Source organism: Poecilia formosa, unplaced genomic scaffold (assembly GCF_000485575.1).
Source record: "Poecilia formosa unplaced genomic scaffold, Poecilia_formosa-5.1.2 Scaffold72, whole genome shotgun sequence".
NCBI lineage: Eukaryota > Metazoa > Chordata > Actinopteri > Cyprinodontiformes > Poeciliidae > Poecilia > Poecilia formosa.
In genome coordinates, this window is record NW_006800011.1 from 1,209,166 (window position 1) to 1,232,827 (window position 23,662).

The following is a 23,662-nucleotide window of genomic DNA, read 5'->3' on the forward strand; positions in this document are numbered from 1 at the left end:
TCCATCCGTTAATCCATCCGTTCATCCATCCGTTCATCCATCTGTTCATCCATCCATCTGTTCATCCATCATCTGTTCATCCATCATCTGTTCATCCATTCATTCATCTGTTCATCCATCCATCCGTTAAACCATCCATCATCCATCTGTTCATCCATCCATCTGTTCATCTATCCATCTGTTCATCTATCCATCTGTTCATCCATCCATCCGTTAATCCATCCGTTAATCCATCCGTTCATCCACCCATCCATCTGTTCATCCATCCATCCGTTAATCCATCCATCATCCATCTGTTCATCCATCCATCCATCCATCCATCTGTTCATCCATCCATCCGTTAATCCATCCGTTAATCCATCCGTTCATCCACCCATCCACCCATCCATCCATCCATCTGTTCATCCATCCATCCGTTAATCCATCCATCATCCATCTGTTCATCCATCCATCCATCCATCCATCTGTTCATCCATCCATTTGTTCATCCATCCATCCATCTGTTCATCCATCCATCTGTTCATCCATCCATCCATCCATCCATCCATCCATCCATCTGTTCATCCATCCATTTGTTCATCCATCCATTTGTTCATCCATCTGTTCATCCATCCATCCATCCATCCATCTGCTCATCCATCCATCCATCTGTTCATCCATCCATTTGTTCATCCATCTATCCATCCATCCATCTGTTAATCCATCCATTCATCCATCCATCCATCTGTTCATCCATCATCTGTTCATCCATCTATCCGTTCATCCATTCATTCATCTGTTCATCCATCCATCTGTTCATCCATCCATTCATTCATCTGTTCATCCATCCATGTGTTCATCCATCCATCCATCCATCCATCTGTTCATCCATCCATCCATCCATCCATCCATCTGTTCATCCATCCATTTGTTCATCCATCTATCCATCCATCCATTTGTTCATCCATCTATCCATCCATCCATCTGTTAATCCATCCATTCATCCACCCATCCATCCATCCATCCATCTGTTCATCCATCATCTGTTCATCCATCTATCCGTTCATCCATTCATTCATCTGTTCATCCATCCATCTTTTCATCCACCCATCCATCCATCTGTTCATCCATCCATCTGTTCATCCATCCATCCGTCCATCAGGCAGCTCTAGTTTTTGTAAATTGATCTGTCAGTCAGACTTGGACAGTCTGTAGACCTAACAGAGACGTAAACGCTCTGAAAATAAACCTTTATTCTTCATCAGTCGCTCTCATTTCCTGTGACGAATCACTTCTGTTTGTTTCAGACTTACAACACAAACGAGGACCTGAAGAGTTTCTATAAAGTCCTGTCAACAAACACAGATGGAAACACCGAGTTTGTGTCGACAGTGGAAGGTGACTGGAACAGCCTCAGTGACGCGGTGCAACAGGACCGTTGTCATGACGACTGCTGTTTTCTTACCCTTTGTGCAGCTTACAGTTACCCCGTTTATGGAACGCAGTGGCATCCAGAGAAAAACGCCTTCGAGTGGTCCAGACCTTACATTCCTCACTCTCCATCGGCGGTCAGGACGACCTTCTACACGGCCCACTTCTTTGTGAGCGAAGGTATGAAAGCACGACAGGTTTGCAGTCCTAATGCTGAGTATTTGTGACTTAAACTCTGATCTGTTAATCTCTCTCTGCAGCGAGGAAGAACTTTCACAGGTTTCAGTCTAAGGAGGAAGAGAGCAAAGCACTGATATACAACTATAATCCTGTTTACACTGGAAACGCGAGTGCCTTCGAGCAAATTTATTTATTCTGAGATTCCTCTTCACAAAGCCGTTCTGCCTTAATATGGACTTGATATTTTTACTTTTCCAATTATCTGAAAATGTTTTGCACTGGAAATTGAATGGAGCAACTTTTTAAATGAGTTTTTCTGTTTGTTTTAAACATTTTTTGCCAATTTCTTGATGGTTTGAAACACTTTGAATTTCTCTGGCAGCTTTGACTAACTGGATCTGAGTACTGAATCAGAAACTGCTTATTTATACAAAGAATGTAAAAAATTGAATGTAATAAAGAAGATGCTGTTTATTTTTTCTCAATTTGCAGCAGTTGACCTCTAATTAGATACTTTTGTCATTTTTCTTTTGCTAATGCCAAAGTATTTGTGGTTTTCTAAAGGATTGACCTCGTGGTTTTACTGACACACAGCCGTATGTTGACCTTTCTGTATCATATGCAAATAATTGCATTGAAATTAACTTAATCCTCAAAATTTAGTAAGACCAGCACTATTTCAGCATATTTCTACTCAAGCAAAAAGTAGTTTTGTATGTGTTGTTGTGGAAACTGCTGTGAAGAGGAAAGATAAAAAAAACATTAATGACTGATAAAATATCTACTTTTTTATTCTAACACTTACTTTCATGCCACAATCTGCCAATGACATCCCTGTATGCTTTGGATAACAAAGTGGAACATCTTGGAAAAAGTCCTCCATGTGTAGAAAGAAAGTTTGTTTCCATTGGCCATTTATAAAGTCACTTCCAGCTCAATTCAAAGACGGAACAAAAATGAACAACCGAATGTAACGTCCAAAGTATGTTATGCACTAATAACACTCAGGTAACATTGTTTTTCTTCCTCTTTTTCTTCTCAGAATAAAATGATATTAGAACATTTACACATCAAGCTAACGAGACCGTGATCTCAATCACAATACTACTGCAAATATAGCTTATGCAGTTCTGTAAAAAAAACATTCAGGATGTCAAAATTTACGATGGTGAACTGAGAAATGACGGATAACGTAGCAAAGCACGTCGGAACATGCACTGGAGTGCAACATAAGACGACATAAATAAACTTGTGCCTGGATATATTCATTTCTGTGATTACTTTGCCTATTCTGCAGACGTAACGTGAAATTTATGTGTAATCTGGTGTTTAATGTTCAATGAAAATAATCCTAAACTTCGTTCAATTCACTCAGTTTTCAAAATTATTAAATAATATTTCTCATCTTAAAAGCCATTTGGCATTCCCAAAAATAGTTTTTTTTCTGTTATATGCAAATAATTGCATTGAAATTAACTTAATTGGGATATTTTAGAGAATAATCATAGATTAGCATAAAGATGTCAGCCAAGTTGAATGGCTAATGTGAAAAAAAAAAAGACCCGCACTGCTAGAAAGTTATAAATACTATTAAAATAAATAATGTTACATTTAGCATTAGAAATGCTATTAAAGGACATTTAGTTTTTGTGCAAAGTAAAACAAGCACCACGCAAAAAATCTGAACGCTATAAGATCCAGAAGCTTCGCTTTGCTCTGCTTTCAGTTTTAAAACTAGTGGGCAAAAATGTCAGTTTTTAAAAAGTAGTTGTTGGAAAGCAAGCAAAGCTAAAAACAACCCAGATACGATCAGGAGTATTTATCCTTCGCGTGGTTTCATGTAAGAAGGGGGTAAAGTAAATATTTTCATAAAGAAATAAGCTACTTTTTCTAAAAACACCAGATAACTAAGTGAACTCTAGATGAAAAAAGATCTTTTTATAATAATTTATATGTTTATACCCTTGCTGGGAGGTTTCTATGTTTGTCTAGTGCATGCTTTCCAGGCTTAAAAACGATTAAATCACTTACTGAAGTAAGATACTGTGGCAACGTGTTGAAGGTCTGAACCACTATCTTGGCTTTTTTGTATTAGATAAATTTATCTTCATGTTTTCTGATAAAGTAAGGCACCGTGAATAAATCAAGAAAATGCTTTTGTTGGAGGAAACCAAAACGGAACAATGTCAAATGTACAACCTAAACAAAATGGCTTATTTCTTTCCCCGTAAAACTCGTCCCAGCACGACTGAAACAGAAACGGACCTAAAACGTTGTGGAGGCAAATAAAAGATGAGCATTTGTGTGCTATTTTATAGACCGTTAACAACAGAGACAACCACAGTCCATGAAAAGTCCATCACAACTTTAAAAATAGTAACGTTCCCTGTATCCACGCAGTTCCAGACGCCCCTTACGAACTCTGCCGATCGGCGCCAGGGTTCTGAATTTCATTTATGTACAAGCCCATGTAGGTCGTGTGCTATAACGTTTCTTCTCCTCGCAGCCTGAAAGTCAGTGTGCAGGCTGAAGCTTTCTCTCCGTTGCTTTTAAAGACGTCCATCCTGCTGTAAAGGAGACCGTTTCTGGACTTCCTGTAGGTCACCAGGCCTTTGGAAATCCACCGGATGAACAGGGGAGGATGGATCCGTCGTCTGCTGGACGGCGTGGTAGACACAACGAGTTCAACCGAAACACACGGAGGATGAGGGTTGCATAATGGACAACTTGGTCGCTCTCGGGCACGGATACAACACGGAGGGAATGTCGGACCAAATGGAGTGAATGAGAAAAGAGGAACGGCAGCCTGTCGAAGAAAATCTAACCCTCGTCTTCAACCTCCTCTTCCAAATCCTCCTCAAACAGGCTTTCTGGTAGCCTGAAGCACTCCTCGAAGAAATTCACCAGGGACTGACTCAGGTGCTGCCGTGTTGCGTCGCTGTGGATGAAGTGGCCCTCGTCTGGGTAGATCTGACAGGAGCAGAGCGAAAAAAGGTTGGCTTGAAACGTCAACGTCAGCTGAATGTTTGTTTCAAACAGGTTTAAAAAAAACAAGAGGACAAGCTGAAAAACCAGAACAAAATAATTAGTTTACTACTTTTCTGCTTGAAAAAGAGCACAGCTTACTTTTTATAAGTAAAATGAACATTATTCTTTTATTCTATGAACTACTGACAACATGTCTGACATTTCAAGCAAAAATTTAGTATTTATTTGCAAAAAATTAGAAACAGTCAAAATAAAACACGCAGCGCTTTCAGACCCCAAATAATACAAAGAAAACAAGTTTATATTCATTTAGAAACAACAAAACTAATGATTTAAGAGTTCAGAAATCAACATTTGGTGGAAAAACCAGGAGGAAAGTAAATATGTTGAGCCTCAAAAAACAAAAGTTTGGGCACAAGTTGATCAAAAGAACCAATAATTGGTCCTTGTGGAGGTTCTTCAGATATTTGTCTGATTTTAATTTGCCAATTAGACACTAAAAAAATTTATATATACAACATGCTGCTTTTAAGCTTACAATATGTTCAAGGGGAGCAAGAACAGAAAGTTTATGGTTCAGGCTATTTTTAAAATGAATTATAACTTCTGCATTTGAATTTTTTCCATAATGAGTTTTCTCACCCAAAGGGAAATGACTCTGGTTGTCATCCCTCTTTTTTCAGAGTTGAAAAGTGAAATCAAGAGTCAACTAGTATTTTTGTTAGAGTTTTTATTGGAACTGGAAAAAAATCTGGTGTAAAAGCCCAGATGTCTGTGAGCCCTGATAATTATTCCTCTACAGCTCTGAATAAAAGACATGGGGTCCATTTGCAGGGATCAGAAACCTCCCAAAGGCTGACAGATTTAACCAAATTAGAAATGAAACGACATACCTGCAAGGTGTAGTTGGCCTTTTCACTAATGAGCTGGGAAATGAATTTCGCTGTGTGTTGGAAGTGAACTTTTTCTGAGGACAGAGGGAAAAATGTCATTGATGTTTCTTTATAACATATTAAAAAGGAGAACTTTGACCTGCAGTTGTACCATCAGCTGTCGGGTGAACGATGAGGAACTTCTTATCCATGAACCGAGACGCTCGGTGGGCTAGATTTGCCATCTAAGACCAGAAACATGATGGAGTTGATGCTTTTAGTGAGAACCACAGGAAAACAGGAGAAGCCTTGAAATGAAGTCCTACCGTGTACGCTCTGGGGTCCGGTTTAGGCAGACCCAGATATCTTTCAGAAAAAGCAGAGGCTGGAAAAAAGCATGAGAAATGTAAAATAAAACCAAACACTTTTGGGCTTCTAAGGTGAGTTTGAAGCATGCAAAGAAAAGTGGTCTAGATTTGCAATGACTGCTTAATGGGGGCAACAAAAAACTTTATCATGGACTATAAACACAAAGTCTGACCAAGTATTTTGGTCTAGTTTCTACTGCAAAAATCTTAGCACACATAAAATACGACAAAACCAGCTTACAGGTAACTTTTCAGTTAGATATAAGAGCCATAAGAGTCAATAATTCTTGAATACTGTTAAAAAAGTGCTGGTTCTATTTGGAAATAATATAAAACTGCCAGCCCGTTTTTTTGTTTTTTAAATTAACTCCAGTCATCCATTGAACAGTTCAAATACAGAAAAGCATAAAATTGATGATGTGCGTTTGTGTAAACCTCCTTTTCCTTTGTTGCACCAATTCAAAGTGAGAAAAATGGCCCAGCTTCTCCCTAATTTTCAGTTTCTCGACTGTATTTCTATATTTCTGCAGCTGAAACAACCATCGCTCTCCTGATACACATCTCATTCTACCCCTCACACCTTATATTCCTCAGATGGATGAGGTGAGGCGGTGTATGATTGGGTTCTGAGTGCAGCTGCTCCAACACACCCGCTCCAGATTCCCAGGAAGGGGGTAAAGGTGCTAGAGATGCTATCTGTCTTTATTTCACCTTCCAGAACATTCTGACGGCTCCGGCTCGGCTCCGGTGGCCCCGCCGAGCTACTTCGACACGTGCAGCCGAGACGGAAACATTTTGCATTTCAGAGCGCAGATAAAAACGAAAAGAACGGAGGGCTTACCGTATAATTCAAAGTCGGTGATCGGTGAGAGGACAGCGCCGCATTTTATTGGAGACTCCTCGCCGCTGAGCAACAGGCTGGTCACGTAGCCGCCGTACACCTGAGGAACGACGACTGTTATCACACACAACGCGGCAAGAGCAGCAAATACAAGAGCCGAGGCGACGCTGAAGTGAATTCTGGGTTTTAGGCGCCGCAGTCTGTTTGGTTCTGAGCACCAATATGTGCTTAAGCAGCAAAGTCTACCACGGCGCAGGATTAGTTGGCTGGTGAAAGCATCACCCCGAAGGGTTTTTTCCAATCAACTTCAACAACACTTCTCTGAACAATCAAATTATTTCTTCTTTTCTCTCAAGTTGGAACTTTTACGAATGGAATCACATCAACCAAGAGGTGTCAAACACAAGGCCCAGGGGCCAAATCCGGCCCGCTGAGGCTTTTTATGTGGCCCTCTAGATTTACACATAAATACAAACCTTCAAGATAACGGTTGTGTGCTTATAAAGTCAAATAAAATAAAAGGGGTTCATTTGTTTACTACTACATCTAATTAAGCAACACTTCCAGTTTTACTACAATTATGGAAATTCACACAAACATCAACAAATCGCAGCATTTTATTAACCAATGCGTAATTATGTTTACTGAAAATTTTCCAGAAAAATGATCAAAAACATTGGCAACTCCCACCTACAGGTGGCAGTATGTTTTACTTCTCCACTTGTAGTCTGTGATCAATTACTTGCGAGTAATAAAAAGTCACATTTACCAACATACAACAACGCAAATACTGCAAAATTCCTTACAAATACTTTTAAATTAGCAACTTATAGCAAAAAATTACAAAATAGGTCAATCAAGATAGCAGTTGAGTGCTTAAGCATTACTATATTAATCAAATTAAAGTGGTTTATCATTTACTGCCAAATTACATCAGTCAATTCTTCCAGTTTTATTATGATTGTGGAAATTCACACAAAAATCAACAAACTGAGCCTTTTTTTTTTTTAAATGTGTCAATGAATAGTCTTAAACTTAATTCCCAAAGTAAACACTTGAAATCCACATCTGATGGTAAAATATGTAAGGCAGCAAACAGACAAAAAGCTTAGTTCAAAGGCAACAGGCTGCTTTTTGAACAATTACCAGATATCAGTTTGAAATTGTTTTTCTTATTCAACAATGTCAAACAAAAAACCTTAAAATCTGAACCAGATTAAGTTTTAATCTAGTTTTTGCACTTGGATGGATAAAGGCACTGTTGTTTTATTTTGGTCCAGTTCTGCAAAAATCACAGCTCAATTTACAAAACCAGAAATCCAACAAAAGTTCAAGATGCGTTCAGGAGCAGAACGGAGCGAGGCTCGTCTCACCTGTCCGAAGGCGCCGACTCTGGACTGGTCCACATACGGCTCTTTCAGAATGAAACTGAGGGAAAAAGTCACTATTAATATGGTGTGCAATAAAAGTCTGTAAATAAAACCTTAAATTGACGTATAAATTTGCGTTTATACTTAAAATTTTGCTGGATTGATGCATCAAAGATAAACAGGAAAAAAACTCCACCATGAAACAACATATTTTACCGTTTCCTAACAAGGTATGCAAAGCAACATCTCAGTTCAGTCCAATTAAACTAGAAAATATATTTTTTTCTTTGCTCAGATAAAATGCAGCAGGTTCTGAATCCGGCCCAGTAACTGTGAGAAGGGACTCGTACTCGAGAGCGTCCTTCTGATCCTGCTCCTCGAAGACGCCCAGCTTCTTATGGATCCGGTGCAGGACGTTGGTGCCCTGGAAGCCGCTGCCCCGCCCGTCGCAACGCACCACGATGGCCCCGAAGCTGCTCACCAGAACCGTGGCCCAGTCCAACACAAACCGCTCCGACACCGTCTGGCCACCAGGCGTCCCATCACTGCACCAAAGAGTGAATATCATCAGCTGATGATAACAGGAGTATTTTATTTTATTTTATTTTTCACAGATACATACACAAGCAGGAGGAGCGGATAGTGTGACGTATCCATGAAGCCGGCAGGTTTCAGGATCTTTAGAGACAAAACTGAAATCCAGAGGAACACAACTGTTTATAAAGCTTAAAGTAAGTTACAAATATACAGCACCAACATTTATTGGCACCTATGTAAATAATGTTTACATCCCTCCTTCCAGCCCCCCTTTCAAACCACCTTCCAACTCTACTTCCATCCATAATTCTTCCAGTTTATTTTACATTTCACTCTTTAGTCAAGCTGCCTGTACTGACACAGTGGAACGTATCTGTGACTCTGACATACTGTAGTCGTCCATGTTGATCTCCCTGTACTCCACTGTGGGCATCTGCATGGTGTCCAGAGTCAGCCGGAGGTTCTCATTGCTCTCCAGTTTAGAAACCTCTGAAATACCTGCACACAGCGACCGATCAGAGGGATGAAACACAATCCAATGCAGTACACAGACGATACAACCTTTCTGGTTACGGCATCTGTCCAAGATCTCCCAACAAAAGTCAAGAAGGAAAAGAAGAGGTAAAACACCTGTCACCTGCTGAAAACATGACCTTGATTTGCTTTTACAGCTAGCTTCATTTCTTTGAAACACACAGGGAATCAGCTGCTTTTATTCATGGAGCACAACTGCCACGGCAGGCGAGGTCAAACGGGCGAACATCACATGTTGGAATTGGTTCGTCCTCGAATGTCCAGAAACAAGCGACTTCCAGGAGGGAAATCAACTCAGCGGCTGCCACAGCTGCTCCTGCTTACGGAGTCAGATAAACGGTCCTGAGCTGCTGGAAGGACAGGCCCAGTAAAGCGGGAGAGGGACCACACCTACATGTAGATGAATTCATTTGACCTCGTTTCTGTAGGTCATGAAGGCTTTCCTTGACCATCTCCTCCTCAAGATAAAGTATTTTATCTCTCAGCTCTAGAATCAGGTCAGAATTTATAGTAAACGGCTTAAAGCTGCAGTGTGTCAATGTGAGATTTTTTTTATTTTATTTTACGTTTGTTGATAACTGATCTATGGAACTATAATCTGTGACAAATTGAGCTCTTTTGCCGTCTCCCAGTGCTAATTGTAATTGTGTTTCAATATAGAACAAAGACACTCATTAAGATAACTACCTCAGGTAGAAATCACTATTGACCCTTTGCAACTACGTCACTAAATCATTGGAGGCGCCATGATGGACGTTGGAAATGAGGGAAGGTAGAGACTGAAATTATTTTCTAACGTTTTTTCCAGTTTATTCATGGTTTCTACTTGTTCGAGTTCAGCTAATTTGTCTGGGAACGTAACACACCTGGTTGGGGCTCACAGTCGGCGGTATTTACAAAAGTTGGAAACAGCTAGCTTAGAAACCGACCCGTACCTCTTCCCCCCTCTTGACGTCTTGATTAAATTATTGACTTTGCCTGAATTCACACCACATGATTTATGTATCCATGTCATAAACAGCGTTTCCTCTTAAACCGGAGCGGCATTAAAAACGTACAGAAGATGAGATGCTAACCAGTTTTTTTCCATACATGCTAGGCTACATGACAGAACGGCACTGTCTCCATGGTTACTAATGGTTAGACGCACCTTCTCCATATATTTAATATCTTTCTAATCATACTTATAAAGTAAATGAATGATAGTTTTCTTACCTTGCTGCTAATCCGCAATTACACTGAGGGCTGACAGTGATTATGACTGACGGCTGCTATTCATCACCCCCGTATCTTTCCTCATTAAAAGTTAAAAAATAAATAAATAAAATGACAAGCTTGGTTTCTATCCTTGTCTGTTTATACAGACAACCGCGCAGCAACCTATAACCATTTTTAAAGTCAAATCAACTGAATAGAAGCTATATTAGGCTACAAACAGATGTGTTTTTTGACTAGCTTTAAAGGAGAGCATTGGTTGTTTTGACGTCCGTCACAACAGAGTGGGCGGAGTTCTGAGAGCGTGACGTCACGTGCAAAGGGCCAATAGCATCAATTGTCTTTAGACAAACCAGACCGCTACAGATTCTTTTTAGCATAAACTTCAGTTGGAACTCACAGAAGCATTTTATAGAAGCATAAATGGTTGTTACACTACAAAATTGACGCAACTACTCCTCAAATACTGCAGCAATAACCCTGTTGCTGTACTGGTGAATTCACCCACCTCCACAGGCAAAACACTTGAAGTTACATTCATTCATCAATTATTTGGCCACTTGGGGGCGCTTAAATACTAAATAAAGATGATTGAACTGTAATGGTAAGATGATCATTGCTAACTAAAGAAGAAAAATATATTAATTAAGTTTAATTTCTTCATAGAGCATGTTTGTAGATGCATCATGTGACATCAGCTACAGCTTTTCCTCAGACTATAAAACCTGTGCACTGTTTGAGTGTTTGACATTCCTAATCAGGTTAATCACAAACATTAGCTACTGATGTGATTTACAGCAACCTATACACTTTTTAATGTAATACAGTAGAGCTGATGTTATTACTTAAAGGCAAAAATCACATTACAGTATGCTGATATTGCTGTTGTGGCTGGTCATAATGTAATGAGCGGGAATAATGTGATTACCAACATCATTTCTGGCTTGGCTTGCAGACAAACAGTGACTCAGGTGGTCATTCTGCACTGAAGACCCCCTGCTGTCAAGGTGATTTTAACACTCTCAGTGTCGGGAACATAATCCAATTTAGTAATAGCACCTGCAGGGTGTACTCACTTTCTCTATCATGCGTCTCACTTTCAGCGTCTCTCTGGGTTTTGTACACGGCCACAAATGGAATATCCGGACCTGGAAGCACAAATTAAAAGAGTTACAGCCTCAGAATTTCTGAATTTTGCCCGACAGAGTCCTGCAAAAAGCATCAACACCCCCTGAATTTTTCTAATTTGAATCAGCCACATATGCCAATGTATTTTATGACAAACTGGGGCTGCGATAAAGTTTCAACAGTTAACTCAATTAAATAAACTGAGGTCATTTGTTACATGTAATCAAAATGAGTTAATTTAGTTACATTTATTTAACATGAAAACTTAACAAACTTAATATATTTACTTGGATAAACTTCATTTGATTGCTTGTAACAACTCTTTTTTTTAAGTTGGATCACCTGGTTTCATTTTTCAGTGTATGGAAAAAATTCTCGATAAAATATTTTTTATTTCTTTCTGAGATGGATTAATTACAAACAAACTGCAGTTTTTTTTAAATCAACAACAACAACAAAAAATTTCCATCTCAAAACATAATTTCAATGAAAACGATTCAATCTGCTGATTTGACACAAAACAAATAACCTGGAGTTTATGATTTAATAAACTTTTTGAAGCCATAGACCATTTTTTAAGTATTTAAATAAGGATAGCCAAAGCATGGTAATTGCATAACTCCAAACTATTATTTGGTAAATTGTCATTATGTGCAGCGATTTTACCAAACACTGTAAAACACAAAATCTTACTCAGTATTTTTGTCTAGTTTCTTGTCCAAATATCTTAATCTACTTGAATTAAGACAAAACTAACTCACAAGTAACTTTTCAGCAAAATATAGGAGCTTTTTTAAATAAATAATTCCTTAATATTGATTAAAAAGATCTAGGTGTAAGTTAAATAATCTGCCAGTGGAACTAGTACTTCTTTAAAAATAAATCTATATAAAAGTAAGAAAAAGGGGAATGTAGCATAAAACACTAATATTTGTGATTGACAACATAAAATGTGAAACATTTCAAGGGTTATAGGCTTTTGCTGGCCCCTGTAGACAATAAGAGAAGAATCTATGCCAGGATTTCTGTGCTCCAGACAAATCTTTGCTTATTTGATTTATTTAGTGCAGTAGCTGGAGCAGCTTTTCTGTATCTGGGCCACAAACAGAAACAAAGCCCTGAAACTGCAGACGCAGAGGGAGGAGCAGCAGCAAACCGAGTGATCGATGCACTTAGCAGATTGAGAACACAGAAACATTGCGGCAGCATCCGCTGTAAATCATCTTTTCATGCCTTCCTCTCATGATGATGATATCAAAACCTCCCCAAATGTGATCACAGGCAGGCTGGGAGGAAGTGAAGTGGATTAAAAATCCATGAAGTACAAGCTGAGACTGCAGAGCAGGTCAGCAGAGCGGGCTTTGATGTCATTATGGTCATTTTGTGTCTGCTCTTAAATTCAGATTCAGAGCTGATTGTCACTAAAGCGCTGCGTGGGTGATTAAATATTGAAGCTACTGTCTTCAAACCTTTTTCCCTACGACAAAGGCACTTCGACATCCAGACATTTCTCTGATCTCTGGATGGTTTTTTTATCTTTGGGCATGTTCATGTCTGACACAGCAGAAGGAGATCAAAGATTTCCACATCATCATCCTCTGCTGCTGCCGCCTCGTCATGAACGGTTTAAAGAAGTTGGACGTCTCAGAACTTTCACCACTCTTTAGAAAGCATGTAGATTTTTGACCTCACATGCAGATGGAAACCAAAGTGTTGGAATTAAAGCTACAGTGTGTAACTTTTATAAAAATATATATTGTTTACGTATTTGTTAAATTTATCATTATGTCGTGATTGTATAACATAAGACGGATAGTCTGTGAATAAATCACAGTACAAACTGCAGAAATACACTACTCAATCATAAATAACCAATCAGAAACAGTAGGAGGGACTTAGTGCTGTCAATCACTCTCATGCTCACCCCCTTCTCCCTTCCTGTATAATACAGGAAGATTTAGCACCTCATGCTAAAGCTAGTTTGCAAATAAACTGTTTCCTGTAATGGTAAGTCGTTTCTCCGCCATTAGCACATTGAGCACCACATACACACAGCTGATTGACAGCGCCAAGACCCTCGTCTTGGCTCTGATTGGTTGTTTCTGACCAGGAGCGGTGCATTTCTTCAGACAGCTGTAATAGCTCAAGGAGGAGGCGGAGGAGATCGATGTTTTTCACAGATTATCTGTCTCATAAACTCACAAAATGGTGACCGTTTTAAAAAATATAAACAAAGTCACAGAAACAACTAATAAAGTGGATCAAGAACCCTGAATCTGGACACACTCTGGGTGTTTTGTACCTTGGCAGTTGAGCAGGAAGTAGCTCATGTTGTGGCTGAAGGAGCCGCTGATGTAGCCGCAGCTGTCGGCCAAGGCGCACGACAGGCAGCGCCGGTTAAACGATCCAAACGTGTCGGCGCTGCGCAGACAAAACCCAAACCTTTCATGTTCAGCATTTTCAACAGATTGTAACAGTTTTTTCTTCAGAGCGACCTTTACCTGTATAGATGTCTTCGCTTTGGTCCGTCTTCAGTACTCAGGAAGTATCTGAGTTATCAGAGGGATAGAAGAAGTAATGCACTGCTGTTGAGTTCGGCTCTGAACTTTTCAGCAGCGTTCACGGTTTACATGTGTGAGCTGAGAAGAAAACCACATGGAACCCAGCTGCTCACTGAAATAGATGCTTCATAAATGAAAAATAGTGGGAATAAGAGGGGAGGGGCCGTCGTTTTGAGAAAAGAAGTGGAGCACAACTTCACCCTCAGAGGGAAAAGCTGCTTTTTCATTTTACAAACATTTATTTTCATGTCGAGTCTTGAGGTTAGTTGTTTTTCTGAGCGTTTATTGGCACATTTGCACAAGAAATCACAACTGCTTTATTTATTAACTTGCAAGAAAAGTCCTCATGTGGGAGTAAAATTAACAAAGAGGGATCAGAGTTAAATCAGATTAATGATTGGATGGACTGGCAGGAAATCTCAAACATTTTACTTCATTTTACTTACTAAAGAAATGGTCAGACAATGTAGAAATGTGCATATTCTGCACTAAAAACAACCATACTGAGGTTCTAAACAAACTCTAGACATTTGCATATGAGGAACAAAATAGCCTTATTAATCTTGAAATGGTTACTTTTTAAAACAGAAGCAGAAAAAGAAACTTGCATGAGTTGGTTTTCCTCATTGTAGGCCAGAACCTGAGTGACGTCCCAGTCTCCAAACGTGATGGACTGCAGCGTGTCGGTGCTGGTGTTGGGCTGCAGGAACACAGAAGGAAAAAAAACTCTTAAAAAGGAAAGATTTCAATACCAGCAAAGGTTGCATACCTTTTATTATTGACGACACTTCTGTATTAAAACGTGTTCTTTATTTCCTGATGTAATAATCTAATAAGTTTAATGAAAAACCAGCATAATTAACAGAAATTAAGGCTTGAAAACATCCGTCTGTGTAATTAATCTACATAATGTTTCTCTTAGAGCCTCTGTAGTGCTAAGATGGTTTCCACTGTGTGTATTAATGAATATTCAGGTATATTTAGTATTTAAGCTAATAAAATAGTGAGCTATGAGTGTTTTTTAGGGAGGATCTCAAGAATTTATGCAGTTTAGCTTTTCATCTTACCACACAGTGGTTCTCAGACCGCATGACAAAAAATACTTTAGGTTCTAATAAGATGATATAAGTCCATTTAATTTTAAACATTTTGGCAAACTGATGAGAATGTGTTTATAAATACCATCTTACTGGAGTATAGTGTGGTCATTTTAAGAGTTGTGCTTTAATGTAGATAATCATGGTGACATGAGAGTTTTGCCACTTTTAGTTTTGATCTCATTTGACTAGAACATTTTCATGTCTGATTTGTTTACATGAAACCTCTAATATCTTTGTTTTAAAACCTTCACAGAGCAGCTGAGATGAAATTATAGCTTTTGAAAAAACATTGATTTCAACAGTTTTGTCAGATTTTAATCTTTTTAGAAAAATAATGTTTCCACCTCAAAAATAAGCATAACTTTGTGTTTGTCCTTCACATAAAAATCATATTAAAGTTAGTTACATAAGAGTGTTCTATATAATGGAGGCAATCTTTATACCACCAGTAAAATCAGTTTTCAGTTGAAATGTGAGCAATAAATGGGAAGAGTAACTTTATATTTAGACTGATTCCTTCTACCAGCTGATTTTTCAGATTGCCGAGAGTGACAGGTGGCCATATATCTGCGTTCCCTTCACAGACACAGCCCTGAGCGTAGCCACCGGCCACACGGGCAGTCAGCGTCTAAAGCAGAGCAACTTTCACACTTTACTTTATTGCTCATTTAGGAGGTGCACAGCTGCTGTTTGTCTATTGGAGCTGAAAGCCTGAAGCACATTCATCTACCTGCTGGCAGCAGTTACTGCACGTTGCACCGTGCTGCAGATATAAATCTGAGCATCCTTAAAGTGTTCAGCGGTTTAATGCGTTATATGTTGAAAAATGTAGCTGGTGATGGGGGAAGAAGGAAAGAGGACTGGTTTACAGCCAGTTCAAGGTCTGATTCTAACCTTTTTTTCAATGTTATTAGGAAAGAAGCTGCGCTATCCATCCTGTGGCTGTAGCAGCTTTTCCCTGCAGGGTCGCGGGGGCAAGTGCCCAACTCCAAAAGTCATTAAGTGAGAGGCGAGGCACACAGAGGCACACTGCAGAAACAACCACAAAGTTCCTCACTCCTATTTAGAAAGACTAATAACTAGCAAGCAATTAATCTGAAAATTTTAACGGGTTAAAGTTACATAATGCAGAACAAACTACCTATTTTAACCTGAAAGCCTCTCTGATGCAGAGGGCTACCTAATTCACAGGGACTCGACACCCAGGATGCGACAAACTGCAGCAAAGTTTTCCACAACATCAACTTAATTGTGCTGCATTTCTACATGCATGAGCTTAAAATTTCACACGCATAAGTTACGTCTGTCGCTCAGCTGGAGGACAGCCGACTGTCGCCTCGTCGCACCAGTTCCATGAAATGAGTGAATGGAGAGTTTCTAAATTAGTGTTTAAAACAAAATGGCTTCCTCTAACCCTTCTAGATCGAACGTGTTGGCGATGCCGTAATTTGTGCGCTCTGAAAAATTCCAGTGGTTTCTGAAAGGCAAGACGTTTCGCTTTCCAGCCAGTGTCGGGTAATTAAGGTAATTTCTCTCATCTGAGAAGCACTCTTAATAGACGATAAATTGCAAAAATAACTGCTAGATATTGAAAGTTCGGGTTGTTATGGATAAATGGGTGAAAATATTTACTCACGGGACATTAACAGAACTTTGTACAATTAAAATAAACAAAAATACTCAGGCAGAGATTTGAAACTTAGGACTCAAAGCGTTAAACCTTCCTGAAAATAAAATCTGAAAAACTTTTCAGACATGTTTGGTAATTGAGACAATACAATATTTTTTGAAAACGTGCAAAAGTGACGGTTTTTGGGCGGTTACCCAGGGCGGCATCAGAAACTAAAAAAGTACATTAATCTGTCTTTTTTGTTTGTTGTTCCTGAACAGGTTTGCTACTATTTGTGTGCGTGTAGTGGAGTAAGTTTCCCTTAGCTGCAGAATGCATCACCTGCTTTTTGCTACAAAAAAAAGAAAGAAAATCTGATAATTGGTTCCATTTTAACTGGTTGGCGTTCAGGTGGAGGAGGGGTTTGCCCACAACTGCACACATATTTTTATTTAAAGCTTACATAGAGATTAATCGTGATTAGTCAAAGCGCCAGCGTGTGATTAATCTGATTACATTTTTCAATTAATTGACAGAACTAATAATAACCAACACCTGCACATTTCTGGACTCCTTTTAGTTAAACTCTTGTGCACTGCAAAAAGACAAAATCTTACCAAGTATTTTTGTCTAGTTTCTAGTCCAAAGTTTATGACCTCTGACCTGGGAGACGGACATGGAGATGTGGAAGAACTTCCCCCGGCCTCCTTGGGGAATGGCGCGCGTGAAGAAGAGCTTCAGGCTGTCTTTAGAAAACAGAGGCACCTCGTTCTGAAGAGAAAGGAAACATTTTCCACTTCTGTTAGTGAGAAAACCGCAATCAAACGACAGCTAAAAACTTAAAAAAGAACAATGACCCAATTAACAGTGAAACAAAAAAACGATGCTGCTTAAATCAGTCTGTAATCAGGCAGAAAATGTGAGAAAACAAAGCAAGAAACTTTAATTTACCAAATTAAACCATCAGTTTGAGAAATGAATCCCTGAAGATGTTCATCAAAAGCCCCAAACGCGAGTTAGAAATGTGTTGAACATCCTCACCTGCCTGTAGAGCCAGCCTTCGCTTTCATCTTCGTGTTTCTGGAAGAACAGATTGCCAGTTTTCAGTCGACGCACGGAAACCGCCTCAGGCACAAACAGCTCTTGTGAGGCGCACGCCGGACCGTACCTTTGTGCAGACTCCCGTCGTGGCCTCACACAGCGTCAGCATGGAGATGTTCTGGGCTCGGTTCAGCCAGTTAATGGCCAGCTTGGTTGTGGTGGCCCACTTCACCATTGTCACGTAGTACTCACTGAAAAACACAGTTAACAGCTTCACGCTGTGCAGCTTGAATAAACCATGAGTGGATAAAAGCACTGGAACCGTCCATTAGCTGACTGCAGATGATGGCAAAACTAAATTACATTACAAAAATCACACAGAAAGATATAATAGAGAAGCACATGGAGAATGCATAACAAATATTACCTTTATTAAGATTTAGGTGCACATTAAATTAAAAGGAGGACAGACATTCAGCTCAACAGCAGCAGAACATTTTCTTTTTACATAAATGGGCTCAAATAAGGACATTCATGTGAAGCTTTTTGTGTTTTTTTATTTTACCTGACAATTTGAGGCAAAGAAACTTGTTTAAAGTAATATAAAAACTTTCAGAACAAATTTAAGTTAAAAAAGTTGAAATATTAAATTTTTTTGAATTGGAAGTTGTTGTTTGCCGTCAGAGGTTAGTTTTTAATAAACTACATGTAGGCCTGTGAAAATAACGATAAATTGTCCCAAAAACTATTGAGATAAACAATGTTATTGTTTTATTGAGATCATCTTAAGGCTAATTTAAAATACTTAACTTCTTACACAAATGTAAGAAACAGACGTTCAATCAGGCTGCGAAAAAGTGAGATAAACATTTTCTCTGTTTTATCCTGTTGAAGTTTGGAAATCCCAGAGTTAAGAAAAGCATCTGCTACACATGTCAAACTCGAGGCCTGTGGGCCAAATCTGGCCCGCCTCAGCATTTTATGTGGCCCTGTAGATTCTAGACTAAACACTAAGTGTGCTTAAATATTATCTTATCAATCAAATCAATGCAGTTTATATCTGTTTACTGCCAAATTAGATCAATCCCTCCGGTTTCTTGTGAATTATGGAAATTCAAACAAAGTCAACAAATCCCCAAACTTTTACATACTTGGGAGTTTATTGTAAGTTTTTCTCAAAAACATTCTTACTTGTACTAAAACAGCTGCCTCAGCTTTAACTGATGTAAGATTATTATACAGAGAGTAATAAAAAGTCACATTCACCATCATAAATAAGCACAAATATTTCTAAATTAGTGCCACAAACATCACAAAAGAAATCCTGGAGGGACTGAAAAGATGAATATTTAATTTTAAGAATTCATTGATATTTTAACAGTTTGTGATCAAGTTTTATCAATACATTCTGGCACAACCGGCCCTTTAAGAGCTTTTATGATCTTAATTTGATCCAAAACGAAAATGACTTTGACACCCTGATCTGAGAGATCTCATTCTGAGAGAAGATATACTCTCTGCTTTTAGCAGCATTAACCACAAATACAAGATGCTTAATGGCTGTTAAGTAACTTTCTGGGCAATTATAGTTCTACCTTTATAAAAGTAAAAACTGGTTTACAGCAACTGCTCCCAGTCTAAATTATTAATGACCCGTCATGGCAGAAAGGCTAAAAACATTTTCAGGGCTGTTCTTATATTTTTTCATGCTGTAATTGTTCAAGAAAAACAGGTTTAACTCTGTTTCTGTAGGTCAAACCATCACAGGAACCACGGATCGATACAAATGGCCCAGACAGTACAAATGTGAACCTTAATGGATTTGGCCTGAAAAAATACCCTCCGACTGAAACTTTTATACTTGAGGCGTTTTACCGCTGGAGCTAAAAGAAACAATCAAATCAGTTCTCCAGTAACTTTGTTAGACAAAGTTTTTTAACCTGCTTTCTGACCGGCTGTGAGGCTGGAAATGCATTTGCAGCATTAGAGACCGAGCAGCTTGCTGTAACTGGTTTAACCGTGAACTCCACACCAGGCGGACGCCTAAAAAACAAGTTAAGAACGTCCATTTTGAGGCGGATGACGCACATCTGATGAAAAATTATTCTGGATTCAAAAGCAAAAGGAGAAAGGACTACGTTGGGCTTGCCAAGTCAATTCCTGCTGGTTATATTCTCCAAGTTTGAAATGATAATATTTACAGATGCAGCAAAAAGCTGCATTTGTCTCACCCGATCCTGGGATCGTCAGGTCGTCTCATCTCGATGGTGTGTAGAGGGCCGTTAAGGTTCACAACGTACAGCGTTATGACTGGGTTCTCCTCCCCAGCCTGAGCAGGATGAAAGCATCTCGTTCTGATTCTGTAAACTGTGTCACAACAGTGTTGTAGTAGGAGTCAGTACCTTTGGGTATGGATATTCCTTCCCCATAGGGTAGGGTGATCCGGTGAACATTGGCAGCTCCATCTTTGGCACTAGAGTGTCGTTGATGGTAGCGTAGGCTAACCTGGCTCCATCAGGAGACCACCAGTGGGCGATGTGCGAGTGGAAGATCTCCTCTGGAAGAAGAAGAAGAAGAAGAAGAAGAAGAAGAAGAGGAAGGAAACCAATCAAGATGACATAGAACGACATTTCAAACTGGGTGTAATCATTATTAGCAGAAGAACCCTTTATTTATTGGGTTTAAATTGAGAGTTTTTTGAGAACAGGACTGGAGTCCGATCCAGGTGTACAACCTTACAAGGTGTAGAAAATGGGTTACATAAAGTAAAGTTTTGGCATTAATGTCCAATCTTAGGGGTCTGATCACACTTTAGCCTGGATAAGTTTACATTTAAACAAACTCAAGATGGACTGAACTTTATCCAGGCTACTTCTGGTCTTACACTGATTTTCTCAGGGTGGCTGGCTGCTAAAATCGGCTTTTTGAGTCGATCTTGACTAAGTATAACCAATATGGTGGATCAGTTCAAAATTAACTGATTCTTGAATCCATTTGGATCCCACTGTGTAATTTGACAATTAGAAATAGAAGCAAGCAAAGATCATGCATGGAGTTCCTCAAGGCGCCACTCTTGTGCCACTTTAATTTGATGTCTGTATTTTCTCTCTCGATGAGATTGTGAAGTATTACAACACCTACACTGCAAAAACACAAAATCTTACCAAGTATTTTGGTTTAGGTTCTAGTGCAAATATCTTAGTACACTTGAAAAGAGATAAACTAGCTTAAGAGCAAATTTTCAGGCTTGTTTTGAGTTAATAATTACTTAATATTGATAAAAACGTACGTGTACTGTTAGCAGATAAATTAACTTAAAACATAGGAAAATAACTTGTTTTAAGTTAAATAATCTGAAAATGGAACAAGTACTTTTTCACCAATATTAAGTAATAATTAACTCAAAACAAGCCTCAATATCTTGCTAAAAAGTTACTTTGTACATTTTATTACTAGTATTTTGGTGAAATTGTCTTTCAACTATTTTAAGAACTGACCACTGATTTTTCCTGTTAATTTTGGAGAATATTATAAAGAAGAGCTGAACATTTATAAAGTAGATGAGGGAACTTTGTAAAAAGTCAGTAGATTATATTATATTATTGAGGGCAATAAATGTATTAGTGAGTGGTTAAATAGTCCAAAGATGTGAGCAGTCGTCATAGAAACTGTTTTGTTGCAACTAAATTGTATTAAATGCATATTTAGTTCGAGTTCTGGGCAGGAAAATTAAAAATTACAGAACTCCCTCTATCTGGTTTATCTGCTGCAAGTTGACAACAAACACAAAGTTCGACCACAATTTTTTATGTTACCATTTCCCTGACTGTCATCATCCATTTAATCTTAGTTTGTCTCTGTGAAACCTACACACTGCAGCACAAACAGCACCGATGGCTGAGATCATAAATCACAGCGGATTTTAATCTCCACAGTCCCTGCTGACTGAAACAACTCGGCTGCGTTCCTCGAAATGAACCCAGCGGTTATTTCTCTGCTGGTGCAACAACTGGACTGATAGTTGTTTTGGCTTGTTGGTCGCTGTGGAAAAAAGAGCTCCTGTTCACTGGACTGACCGGAAATCGCAGCAGAGTTGATGCTGCATCGTCTGAGCTGAAAACACGCACAGACGGTGACTCATTTTAACTAATTATGCAAATAAAAGTAGGACGAGGAAACTTTTTTGACAACAATCCGACTGTTTTATTTTATCAATGCATTTGGTGCTGAAGTAATTACAATCACACTAAAACCAGGAAGATAGAGCTTTTCAACCCCGTTTTTAAGTTAAACCAGGGGTGTCCAAACTTTTTGCCAAGTGGGCCAAGATTGTAGACACAAAAGTAAAAATCAAGCAAATAAAGTAGCCTGATATTTATTGTAGATCCAAAACTTGAAAGTGATTTTTATGACAGTGTATTAGGGCTACTGTAGATGGGGAATAAAGGAGTACATTTCTGCCAAAAACGTTGAAATTGTGTGGTTATTCTCAGGAAGTTTCTAAAAAACTTTGAATTTTTTTCCAATAAATGTCCTTGTTTTTTCTAAAAAAAAAAAAATTCTGAGATTAATTTAAACGTTTTTTGGCAACAATATTAACAGGATTTGGGTCACTTTGTTTCAAAATTCTCGCTATGTTTAGCCAAGTTTAATAAAGAAAAAAAAAGCTGATTTGGCTGCAGAAAGTTTTTTTTTTTTTTCCAGTCTACAGTCTCTGGATTTAACTTTTATTAAAACATTGGTTACACAAAGATGAATACTTTCACATTTTCCTCTGTAAGAAAATTATGCTGGTATCAATTTTTATCATGATTACAAATTAAAAGTCTCCATCTGGATTTTTGGGCCAAATTTGTATCATTTTTGAATTGCAGTAGGAACCTGCATAAAATCAGTCTGAGGGCCACAAATGGCCCCGAGGCTGCACTTTGGACAGCCCTGAATTAAACAGTCAAAGCCTCATTAACTGGATTTTATTAAGGGTTGCAGAGTAAAACCTTTAATCTGCAAAGTAAAAGTTTTACTCTTGTCTAAATCTGCATTTCTGAAACATTTTCCTTCCACTTCACAATTACTCACCACTTTGTGTTGCTCTCTCAAATAAAATACGTGTAAATGTGTTTTTTAATATAAATTGAGGAAAAGTTCAGGAGGTACAGAAATGGTTGAAGGGCACTGTATGCAAAGTATAAAAAATCCTCCCAGTGGACGCTGTAAAGCTAATTAAAACACCCGCCGTCCTTGTGGAGGTGTGAAGTGAAGGAAGAAGGCCGGCAGCCGGAGAGCAAAGCCCCCTGCAGGCGTAGCGCAGCAGGATCTGAAACGGACAGAGCAGCGAAGCACCAACCAAAGCTAAAGTACATTTGCAAATATATATCTATAACTTTCCCAGCCGCATGGCTGTCTCCACCGGCGGCAGCTTTAAAAGGTCCTTCATGTGGACCGGAAGCAGCAGGCTGGCAAATTTACTCGTCTGGCTGGCGCCCAGTCACCTTAGCTAGTCAAGGAGAACACAGCTACCTTTCTCAAAGCATCCTGATTTGTGAGAGGAGACGAAGGCAGCAGTGGGAGAAACACTTTTAATGAGCTAACTCTCATTTTCCCTCCTAAGTAATGGGGTTGTCTCCTTTTTTTTTCACAGCCGCCTCATTGAGACGATCACCAAGGTGAGCTCATCTCCTCTTTACTCGCTCTCCGGCTCGCCGTGCAGACTACATTATGCAGCGAGCGGAGCGCATTATTAATGCATGAGATACAATGAGTCGAGTGGCCGGTGGGAAATAATGAGTGCAAGGTGACAGACTTGGTAGAATGAGCTGATGAGATCAGGAAAATCAAACGTTTCGGGTCGGGTTCGGATCATATTTTCAACAACTCGTGCAAAAGTTTGCCCTGAACGTATCTAGTC

General features: G+C 39.0%; 2 protein-coding genes across 8 annotated transcripts in view; one reads left to right on the forward strand and one right to left on the reverse strand.

Annotated features, from left to right (window-relative positions):
- The window catches only part of ggh (gamma-glutamyl hydrolase (conjugase, folylpolygammaglutamyl hydrolase)), a 5,737-nt gene extending 2,773 nt beyond the window's left edge, over window positions 1-2,964 (forward strand). The window contains exons 7-9 of the mRNA XM_007555695.2: window positions 1,287-1,377; window positions 1,456-1,590; window positions 1,671-2,964. Of these exons, the coding sequence (XP_007555757.1) occupies window positions 1,287-1,377; window positions 1,456-1,590; window positions 1,671-1,789 (345 nt within the window). The 3' untranslated portion in view covers window positions 1,790-2,964. The remainder of the gene's footprint in view (window positions 1-1,286; window positions 1,378-1,455; window positions 1,591-1,670) is intronic.
- Window positions 2,364-23,662, reverse strand: part of dpp6a (dipeptidyl-peptidase 6a) — a 280,730-nt gene continuing 259,431 nt past the window's right edge. For 6 of the 7 annotated variants that reach the window (XM_007555698.2, XM_007555699.2, XM_007555700.2 and 3 more), the window contains 18 exons: window positions 20,157-20,311; window positions 19,986-20,083; window positions 17,882-18,005; window positions 17,755-17,793; window positions 17,377-17,484; window positions 14,613-14,704; window positions 13,945-13,992; window positions 13,746-13,864; window positions 11,392-11,463; window positions 8,957-9,064; window positions 8,652-8,721; window positions 8,380-8,574; window positions 8,033-8,087; window positions 6,660-6,759; window positions 5,777-5,835; window positions 5,623-5,695; window positions 5,472-5,545; window positions 2,364-4,560 (listed from right to left, as the gene is read on the reverse strand). In XM_007555698.2, coding sequence (XP_007555760.1) covers window positions 4,411-4,560; window positions 5,472-5,545; window positions 5,623-5,695; window positions 5,777-5,835; window positions 6,660-6,759; window positions 8,033-8,087; window positions 8,380-8,574; window positions 8,652-8,721; window positions 8,957-9,064; window positions 11,392-11,463; window positions 13,746-13,864; window positions 13,945-13,992; window positions 14,613-14,704; window positions 17,377-17,484; window positions 17,755-17,793; window positions 17,882-18,005; window positions 19,986-20,083; window positions 20,157-20,311 — 1,739 coding nt within the window. In that variant the 3' untranslated portion in view covers window positions 2,364-4,410. The remainder of the gene's footprint in view (window positions 4,561-5,471; window positions 5,546-5,622; window positions 5,696-5,776; window positions 5,836-6,659; window positions 6,760-8,032; window positions 8,088-8,379; window positions 8,575-8,651; window positions 8,722-8,956; window positions 9,065-11,391; window positions 11,464-13,745; window positions 13,865-13,944; window positions 13,993-14,612; window positions 14,705-17,376; window positions 17,485-17,754; window positions 17,794-17,881; window positions 18,006-19,985; window positions 20,084-20,156; window positions 20,312-23,662) is intronic. The other variant, XM_007555697.2, reaches the window with a different exon arrangement.